At 30.4% G+C, this 11,205-nt stretch overlaps 1 protein-coding gene across 3 annotated transcripts in view; it reads right to left on the bottom strand.

Annotated features, from left to right (window-relative positions):
* Window positions 1-3,109: 3,109 nt before the first annotated feature.
* Window positions 3,110-11,205, bottom strand: part of LOC125074070 (hemicentin-1) — a 407,628-nt gene continuing 399,532 nt past the window's right edge. The window contains exons 23-26 of one of the 3 annotated variants that reach the window (XM_047685296.1): window positions 8,443-8,552; window positions 6,906-8,114; window positions 6,069-6,805; window positions 5,006-5,040 (exon numbers count right to left, since the gene is read on the bottom strand). In XM_047685296.1, the coding sequence (XP_047541252.1) occupies window positions 6,071-6,805; window positions 6,906-8,114; window positions 8,443-8,552 (2,054 nt within the window). In that variant the 3' untranslated portion in view covers window positions 5,006-5,040; window positions 6,069-6,070. Of the gene's footprint in view, window positions 3,755-4,998; window positions 5,041-6,068; window positions 6,806-6,905; window positions 8,115-8,442; window positions 8,553-11,205 lie in introns of those variants that run through there. The other 2 variants (XM_047685298.1, XM_047685297.1) reach the window with 2 other exon arrangements.

Genomic DNA, 11,205 nt, shown 5'->3' with positions numbered 1-11,205 from the left:
AAAGGTCGTAATATCTATTTGTCGGAGGGACATCAGATCTGCGATTACTATTTTTATACATCGTTTTTACGTACAGTGGATTATCGTGAAATTTATAACACTTATAATCAAACTATTATATATTTATTACACTATAAATTAGGTTTACACATAATGAAAATAATGAAAATTAATAATACATAAAGCATTTAAACAACGGTAAGACATTCCGTGACCTCACTCGGTCAATGCGACCAATGCATCACAACTCTCTCTGCCGAACCAAATCGAAGTCAAGATCACAACCGTAGACATGATTTTCGTTCCATTGAGTGTCTGTATGATTGACCGGATGCGACATATATATAAGTCAAATACATCACGAGATATTCAAAAATCAAAATATTTTTTATTCAAGTAGGCTTATTAAGGGACTTTCGAGTCGTGATGTTACAGTGTGCAATAAAATGCAAAGCTGCTGAGAAGAGCCGACAAGAAACTCAATAGTTTTTTTTCCACTGTTATAATTTTTTTTTTTTTTAGCATTAGCAGCCCGTAAATGTCCCACTGCTGGGATAAAGGCCTCCTCTCCCTTTGAGGAGAAGGTTTGGAGCATATTCCACCACGCTGCTTCAATACGGGTTGGCGGAATACACATGTGGCAGAATTTCGTTGAAATTAGACACATGCAGGTTTCCTCACGATGTTTTCCTTCACCGCCGAGCACGAGATGAATTATAAACATAATTTAAGCACATGAACATGCACATGAGTCGTTACGTCATTATAATTACAAAAGATATATCTGAAACTATAAGTCGGATAAATTTGTAATTTAGCATATATTTCGCGCTAAAGAAGTCTACTAAGAAAGGATTTTGGAAATTTCAGCTTCCAGGAATGGAAGGGTAGCTTGGTATGATTTTAACCTGTATTAAACGGGGACGGCCACCTGATGGCAAGTAGCCACCACTGCCTATAGATTTTGACGCCTTTGACGCTATTTCACACCAATGCGCCGCCAACCTTGGGAGCTAAGATGCTATGTTCCTTGTGTCTGCAATTACACTGGCTCACTCTTTGTGTTGTTATCGATTTTTGATTAAGGAACCTTGATTAAAGATAATGTTTTTATGATAATTGACTAAAATAAATTATTGCTTATTTTTTTATCATTATTTGCATGGATAAAAAACGTTCAAGATAGTGCCTAAATGAGGTTTTCTATATTTAAGATTTTTGTATCTACGATATTATTAAAATGATTCTATTTTTAAATTGATTTAATATTAATAATCTTTGAGTTTCCTTATAATTAATCCAACTTCAAGTTTATTATTTAGGACTTAAATGTCTTAAGCCCATAAACCATGGGTTAAATTTTGAGGATAAAAATTTTCCCTACATATGGAAAACTTGTTTAATAAATCATTTGATTCGGATAACTTAGAATATTCAAAATCATATGCCGGTTTTTCTCGGAAGAATCTGCATTCCGAACCGGTAGTAGCTTCTCTTAAAAGTTAAATGACGATTCAAAAGTGCTTGTAAAATCATACTTGAATAAGGTACGGTAAGGTAAGGTAAGGTATTTTGATTTTTTTTTATTCAAATATTCTTAAGTCAGTTTAATTATTACTGCAAGTAAAAGTTACCGCGAGGCAGATTTCCAGTACAAAAAATGTGCCAAAGTTAAATAAAACTAATGAATCTGAATCGAATAATTAGTAATACTCTAAATACTATTTAAAAAAAAAATACTAAGGATATATTATATTTAAAAATGGAACAAGTTCTAAAAATGAAACAATATAACAAAATCCATAAATTATTTATTAATACTATCTGACAATATTTTAACAAGTTTCATTATGTACAAAATCTGTTACGTTTTATTTTCACCTAGATTCGCAATGCGGATTGAATTTGACATTTATTATTTATATTTAAATTTAGAATCATTTAAATTTATTTTCAAATGGAATTAATATTTTAATTTAAATTTCGAATATAAAAAAAGTCAATTTTTAAATTGTCGAATTCAATCCGTTTCTTTTAATACTTATTCGCTAGTGTGCTGTGTTTTAAAAAAAAAACAACCGTTAAATTTGAAAACGGAATCAAACATACAAATTTTGTTAAAATAAAATAACGATACCAAAAAAGTATGAACACGTACAAAAATTACACTTACATTTTTATTTACATTAGTAGAATAAATAAAATAAAAATAAAAATGTTAAGTCTCACAAAATGTTCAAACCGAACAAAATTACATTAAAACTATAATGAAGAATCTCTATCAGAAAACGAACAATTAAAGCATTTATTGCTGGCATCATTGTCACAACAATAATTATAGCCTGCAGCTTTGCCCACGAATTAGAGGAGGGGTTTTTAACATATTTCATGATGAGTTGAGTTTAGTTGAAGCGTACAAACCAACACACTTCTGTATTTATATTTTAACTTAGTAGGATTCTGATCTGCATATACATTTCTTTGAAGACCTAATTAAGAGTGGTGTATAATATCATGTACAATTATCTTAGTAATAATTAAATATTAATATAAAAATTGGTAAAACATTGTTGTGTTAAGTTTTCTGATAGAGCGTATTATTTAAGATAACTTAAACCAATTGTTTAAAATTAACAAAAGTTCAAAGCGATCAAAAAATAAATGCCGATTACACTACGGGCCATTATTTCGTATAAACTTATCTGTGAACACAACTACGTTTTGTCGCGCGACTATCGCGCCGCGCTAACTTCTACTTATGCCATAGAAACTTTTTAACTATACATTTAAGTATATTTTACACTAGTTTTTACAGAAATGGGTTTAGCTAAACTCAGCTAGGTTTCCAGAATTCCCGTTTGGACGGACGGTGATAAAACTAGCGGTGTTCCCTACTGAAGCTTGCCTACGCTGTTGCTGACTTTGTAACTTAGAGATGTGAATTAAAAATCTATATATTAAAAAAAGAAAGTGTTCTTTACCTCGAAATTTAAAAAGTTGAATAAATTATTTTTGATAGTAAAGATTTTTTTTTACTATTCCAAGCTTTATTCCAAGCTTAAATCTTTATGCAAAATATTCTAGATTAAATAAAAATGAAATAATTTAATTTTTTTTTATTCCACATCCGTAAGGTACAAAGTTAGTAAAGAAAATCCACTACCCAAGTGTGTCGGGACGATCAAAATTATAAGTATGTGTTGATTCTTGGAATTATGTGTCATTAAAGTATATGAAAAAACTACATTATTTACAACACAGAGTGAGCTGTACATAGTGGGGGTCATATTTTTCTTTGTATGTTATATTTTTCGTTTATAAACAGTCTTGATATATTCAAATCATAATTTCCAGAATGTTCCGTAGAAAAAATTACGAATACTATGATATCGTTTCGCGTTATGATTTAAACCGTCGAAGAAGGCATAATTATAACTAATAAATTAGTTTATTTTTTGGTCAAGATGTTAATTAGATTTAAAACAAAATAAATTAGTTTCGTAGTTAAATACAAAGTTATAATTATCTAATATTTTTCTAATTTTCAATTCAAATCAAGACATCGAATTTCAGACGTTCAATAAGATCATAGCATATCTTCTTCGGGATGTTCCTTCTCGTAAATCTCTTGTAATTTCTGTTGATTTTTGACTTTTTTCATTTGGGCGTAAATTGAAGCCGCCTTGTAGTTGATTGGCCCGTAATCTTTCATGTCAGCATCTGCGTATATGAACTGGTCTTCTATTCTGAAAGGCTGTAAAAAAAAACATTTAATTGTATACGGATTACTGATATATAAAAAAATAATTTGTGGACCATTTTTATGGCAGGGATTGTAGTCTGATTACAAATATCTGGTTCATTAATTCGTCACTATGATGTTACAAGCGGTCCATCTGCTTTCAGATTATAAAAGGTATAATCTGAATTAAAATCATCTACCATATACTGTGTGGTAGGGCTGTGTGCAAGCTAAATAGGTGGAATCATAAATTATTTCGTTAATTATCATCAGGAAGCATATTCAGTCCGCCTACCTAGTACATACATTAACAGTCTGTAAATTTCTCACTGCTGGGCTTCCTCTCCCTTCGAGGAGAAGGTATGTAGCATATTCCACCACGCTGCTTCAATGCGGGTTGGTGGAATATACATGTGGCACAATTTCGTTGAAATTAGACACATGCATGTTTCCTCACGATGTTTTCCTTCACCGTCGAGCACGAGATTAATTATAAACACAAATTAAGCACATGAAAATTCAGTGGTGCTTGCCTTGGTTTGAACCCGAAATCATCGGTTAAGATGCACGTGTTCTAACCACTGGGCCATCTCGGCTCATTACGTAGTACATAATAAAGGAAAATATACATAACAAATACATAAAATGAATAATGAAAATATTATAAAAAATTTTGAAGGTTATTCTGAAATACGTCTTTAATTCAGCAGAATTTTGCCTTAGTTTATTGGATTATTTTTATTTTGGATATTTTTTTATCAAACAAGTTAATAAAGGAAGAAAGAAAATGTCGGCAATAAATAAGTAATTTACCTATTGTAAAGGGTTTTTATATAGATGTTTTTTACAGGAAGAATATTTTAATAAAGTCAATGTCAAAAATATTTATTCAATATGGAAGTGTTACAATTACATATTGATAGTCAAAAATCTACCATAGTAATGTTTATATAATAATTGTTTTATAAGAAGAGGAGAATACTGTTTTAATATTAGAAACTTTTTCCCCGATCTTATTTATTAATTTAAAATTAGTAACTTGATATTGTTTTTAAATTGTATTCGTATGAACTAAAAACATTTGTCAGTGTATATTTAAATTAAAGTACAATATATTTATTTTTAGAGAACGAAAATTAGTTAAGGCACTCCGCGAAGCTATCTAATTAAGACATTACATATATACATATATTAAATATAATTAAAGACAGCTCGCTTAGCGTTAGCTACAGTTAGAGAATCATTATAAAAATTACCTTTTTCTAAAAAATGTACGTGTCGCTCTTGGCAAAGCGTCCCTATAAACAGAAAGACAAACGTCACGTAACAATTTACATGCTTAATTATTATTAAAAATAATTATTGGAATGATAGATTTTCTTTTTAATAAAGCAAAACCTATTATTATATATTATATTTAGATTATGTGTGAAGGTATTTTTATTAGTAGGGACAAAAATTTAAACGAAATAATAAGAAATGAACTATGTTTGTCTTCATAGACATGTGGTGCGTTTCTTTGGTGTATCTTATCTTTAAGTTTTTTTTTTATTTTTTATTTAAGTGTACCTTAATAGTTTTTTTTACCAGACATCATCATTTAAGTTTGTGGATTCATTTTTTTCATCGCGTTGATTTCATTTAGAGTTATCTAAAGTTTGATAATGACAACGGAATATTTTACATAAAGACGTATCAGGATCTATTCAGGAGACACCATATCGTTTCGTAATTTATCATTTGACAAACACAAAATTTACCCTTACTTTGCAAATATGCTGAATATTTAGGTTATGTTTTGGATGTTCTAACTTATTTGTCAAATAACATTAAAATACAGTTCACCATTTCGCTAAAACTTTGTAAAAGTTTCGATGTGATCTACCGATACTTAAACTTCTTATGTTGTTCTTGAAAGAATAGGATACGTTTGGATTCGATATTATCATTTATTTTTAATGTATAAGAGATGATGTACGGACATACAACCAAAAAACTAAGAAATTTTTCGAATTATCAACTTCCAAAAATATCTTCACAAGAACTTATAAAAAGGGGTAAGAAATTGTACATAAGAATTAACTCCAAATGCCGATTGCTAAAATATTAAACATAAACTTGTTTAGTATGGATATTATTGTGCAGGAAGCCATAAAAATTGGGTTGAAAATCATGCATTTTGCTATGGGCCAAAAATTTGCTGAATGATAGACGATATTCAGATATTAAAAACGTTTAAAATTCAATCATTAAAAATGTTACATACAACTTGATAGAATAATATCATTAGTAAGTATTTGTTAGTTGATACAAATCACAGACTTACCTTTAGACGTCGATTTCATTGAACTTCAGAGTCGCATAGTCGCTTCTCTGTTGACTATTTTTTCTTTGGCTACTGGGTACGTTACTTTTATAACTACTATTAGTATCTTTATTAGGATTATCGACGTTACCTATAGTATACGTATCGTATAAATGTCTATTTGAATTGACTGTATTCTTAAATTTTAAATTATGATTACCTAAAGCTAAATCTGCGTAAACTAATTTTTTATGTTTAGGCCGTTCATCTTTTGTGCCCACTGTGTTAAAGTTTGTGTTGTAATTGTGTTCGGGACCTAAGTTTCTCGTTGAATTTGATATGTAATTCCCTTTAAGTAATTGCAAGTAAGATTTTCTTTCTGAATCGTTGTATTCCGGTTCTGGATAGTTGGGTTTCTCGTAGTTATCGTATACTCCTACGCATGATAGTTTTTCTCGTAGACTTTCGGATTTTTTTAATCGATTTAATTTCTGACTATGCTTTTCTCGAGTTCTGTTCAGTGTTTTCGTGTAGTACTGGGTTTCGGGAGGCTGGTATATCATTGGACCTATCGTGTTGTTGTAGGAGCGCTCTTGGTCTACAGGAATTCTTTTATCTACTCTTATCGGTTGAAAATAGCAAAAGCTGTGATGTTTTTGTAAAGGTATTTGGAAATTTTTCTTATTTTTTCCTTTCGAACTAAGATTAGTGAAATGATTTCTTTTCTGAAGATATTGCTGCTGTAGTATATTAGTATTCTGGAAATGAGAGGTTAGTTATGTTAGTATGTTAAACATCAAGTATGTTATATGAAGTGATAAATGAAAGAAAAAACGAAAACATACAAAGCGCTTATACCTGAACGATCTCACTATCATTTGGTAAACTAATTTGTACAGAATTACTACGTTGCACTAAAGTTCTTTTTGGTATCGGTTTTTCTGACAATTTTGGTATTTGTAAAGTTTTATTTGGTACTATCACTTGTTTTTTTGGTAGTTTAGCTCGGTTTATCCCTTGCTCATTTAACTGACTTACGACAGACTTGACCAACGACGTAGAGGGTAACATTATTGGTGTGGTTCTTTTTGGCGTAGCTCCAATTATATTGGGCTTTGTTGGACTCTTTTCTTTATCTGTTCTTACTTGTTCTTCGTCTGAATTGTCATCAGCTATATTTTTTAAACTGATCGTTCTCTTTGGAATGCTTAAAGTATACTTATTTTCATTTCTTTGAATTGTCGGTTTCGACACATTTTCTTCGGATTTCGATGACCTCATAGGTGCGTCTACTGTGTCGCATGATTTAGTATACCCAGTTTTGATTAGTGGCATCGATAAATTAACATAAACATGATCAGATTTTGATGGAGGTTTTAATGGTGACAGTTTAGTTCTTGGAGCTGGGATTGGTCTATTTAATGATGAAGTTGAAGCGCTAATTTGATTTACACTTTCCTCACAAACTTGTATTGAGTCTGTTAAATTTTCAAAATGTTCTACACCACTAATATTAGAATTTATTTTAAGGAGCGAAGGAAAATTTTCGTAAATATTATCTTCAGAATCTATTTTATCATTGTCTGAATCTGAAGTATTTTTGTTATTGTTGATTTCAGTGAAATTTTCTCCATACTCTGTATTGGGATAGAATCTTTCTATATTTCTTTTTCTAACAATTCTCATTGACTGGAACTTAGGAGGTTTTGATTTAAAATTTCTAGTGTTCAAAGAGCTAAATTTTTTTCTATCTTGGTCTATCGTTTCCTCTTCTATTGTTGGAAACTGCTTTAAATACGAAGGTGGCATCGGTGGTAAGTATGGATTGAGTAATACTGTCTGGTGCAAGGGATACATTTGCTGTATCGGTGATAGTACTGGTATTCCATACTGATATTGTGTACTCGAAGGGGTTATTGGATAACTTATCGAATTTTGTACGAATGGTGGACATACGATCCGGGGGGTAAATGATGGATTCGTTGTCAATTGTTTTTGTAAAGCTTCAATCCCTTTCGTTGTTTTTTGGTTAGTTTCTACAACTCTGGGTTGAATTGCTTGTACAGGCTGTTATTCATGCCAAAACAAAACATGAAAAAAAAAACAAATGCAAATTAATAGAAAAAGCATAAAACAAAATATTTTTACGAGAATTAATGTTTAAAATTAAAATAATGAGTTATTAAATTAAAAAAAATAGTTAAGAAAGAAAAAGAGCTTAAACATTTATGTATATAGTTGACATTAACCTTTTTATCATTATTTATTTCACACAACAAGGCATTATTATCATCTCAAGTTTAAAAAGTGACGGATAACCAAAACTTTTTTCTTTCTTATTTTTAAATGTTTTTATGTAAAAATATGTTGCTTTGGTATTTTTATCTCAACATACTTTATTAGGAGGTTGCTGGAGACCGTGGAACGGCAGGTTCTCGTAGAGACCAGGATTGTCCGTTCCTAGGTTGCCGTTTGCTGCATTATCTACGCCATTCGTAGGTGGGCCTGAAAGTGTAATTAGAAATTATAAAAGAAATATATTTTTATTTTGGAATGTTCTCGCTGCAGAAAGGGTTTTTTTTAAATATATATGTAATTAAATGTGGACTTCCTCCGTTAATTATATAAAGTCAAAAGATTTATTTAAAACAGTTACACTGAATGAAATCTTATTTAATATTTAATAAATCTATACAAACACACAAAATAATGCAATGCCATAAGTGTTTAAGACACACACGTCAACAGTTGGTTTCAAGCACAAAAAAATCCATCGTCATTTCAAGTAAAGCATAAAAAACGTGCATCTACTTACTGTCGCCGGGTTTCTTTCGTTTTCTTGTAATTCTCGGTGGTTCTTTAGTCAGTTCAATTTTACCATTCGTTGTGCAAATTCTATCAGGTCTTTTAAACGATACAACTAAAATCATGCCATCAATCAAAACGATCAAACATAATGAAAATATAATAAAAAAGCAATCAAAAGAATTAGGATAAACAATGCTCGTGCAAAAGTAATGAAAATTGTTAAAGTATTTTTGTGCAAAACGTTTTTTTCAGAACCAAATTAAACTTATCTTGTGATTATGATTAAACGTGAGGAAAGCAGTGCGTTAAATATATTCTGATAGTGATGTGTGATCATGTATGAGATGATATTTGTAAATATGAAACAGGAAAATAAACAATGAAATAATACAAAAAATACAGTCCATAAAGAAACAAAAAATTAGATGATAGGTTCACTGTTGAATTTAAATATAATCTCACACGTTCGTGATGAATATACCGTTAAATCTTTGATATGATATCTACCTCCTTCAGTGACAATCACGTTTGGTGTTTCACTTAGAAAAAAAGATCGAATACTTCTTTTTGGTCCGTAGCTTTTGTTTAAAGTCACGAGTGACACAGCCCTTTTATTAGATTTATTAATTTTCTTATATTTTCCACTTTCATCGTCAGAAGAATCACTTTTGCGTCTTAGAGTCTTTAAAATTCCTGTTACAACATTTTGTGTATTTTTTCTAGGTTTTCCTGCCTTTTTAGAATACTCTGGCTTAGGCGTTACCCTATTTTCTTCATTTCTAGTTCTTTCTAATAATCCCAAGTTATTTTCGTCTGTATTATTATCTGTTTGCGGTCTGTTATGTAATCTCGCTTGATTTTTTGGACTGAGCGTATGATTGGAATTGACATGTACTAAAACTCCTGGTTTTAATGGCCATTTATTTGGCGTCACTACCGTTTGAACCTTATTCGTATCAATTTTAGGTTCAGATTTCTGATTTTCAGAATTTTCAATTCCAGTTTCTTTGTTAACTTGGATATTTTCATCATTTGTGTCTGATTGTATGACGCTAGCTTGTAAATTATTTGATCTTTCATTGAGTGTCATTTCTAAATTATGAGGGTAGCTCTGTGATTCGACTAGTCTAGTTCTATCTGGTGATTTGGGACTGAATGATAAATTTAAACGCGGTGATAAAGCGGGTAAAGCTTGTGATATAATTGATTGAGCTATAGACACTTCGTTTAGACAGCTACCATCCGGACTGTTTAAAAAAAACATAAAAACAAAATCTTGTTAGGGAGCTGAGATGACTTATAAGTATGTTATGATACATTTATACTGTATTCTGGTTTTAAAAAATGCAAATCAAATTATTATTTGTAGACGTCATTTTAAAAACTTTATAAATAAATGTTAATCAGAATACAGAATTAAAAAACAAAAATATTTATAAAATTAATATAAAAACATTTATAGAATGATGTTAATATTATATTTATAATGAGAATACATTACATACAATAAATAGATAAATAGTTAATAAATAAACAGTACGAAGAAAATACATAAATAAAACAAGAAGAATGCTTTCCGAAATCTCCATGCAGTGAAAAAACTTTTTAATAAACTACATTCATTTTTATATCTACAAAAACACAAAATTCCCATCAAACACGAAACGGCAGTAATGCAACACTTTGAAGAAACATAGCAGTAAACAATAAGAAAGCATTCTCCATCTATGAAGAATATAAATATTTGTTAGTAATGTATACCTGAAGTATTTATTGTCGTCAGTCTCAAAACATCTGGTGTTAGAGCGGTTAGGAACCTACGCAGGAATAAAAAATTATATAATGATATAAATCCTATCAAACTGTGTTAATTTGTATAGTATCGTCGTCAAAAACATGCATCGTTATTTGATTATGGATGTTATAAAGCCCTAAAAGGGTTCTAAAGAGGCCGTTGGTCCAAGCATTTAGCTAAATACAGCCGAAAACTCAAACGGTATCGTGCGATTCAAAATTTCTTGACTTAATAAGATTTTCTCAAATCGTGGTCAAGAAAAATTGGAGCGTACGATCAGCGACCTTGTTTATCCTTGACCACGACTAGATTAAGAGCGAAGTGCGGGCACTATTAGAGGTGACCTTGACGGAGGCATTGACAATGTGTGCCAAGAATCTGCTCGGACCAATGGCGTGGCTGAAAATTTTAATTACAAACAAAGAACTTAAGTATCTAAAACATAATACGATACAATGTTAAGTCTACACTACTAAAATATTATAATTGAATACATATATAATACTTGTTTTAAATCTGAGGAAAGAACAAAATATGATTATATCAGATATCAAA

This window comes from Vanessa atalanta, chromosome 26 (genome assembly GCF_905147765.1).
Source record: "Vanessa atalanta chromosome 26, ilVanAtal1.2, whole genome shotgun sequence".
Classification (NCBI taxonomy): Eukaryota; Metazoa; Arthropoda; class Insecta; order Lepidoptera; family Nymphalidae; genus Vanessa; species Vanessa atalanta.
The sequence above is the reverse complement of the archived record's forward strand: the minus strand, read 5'-3'. Positions and strand labels throughout refer to the sequence as shown.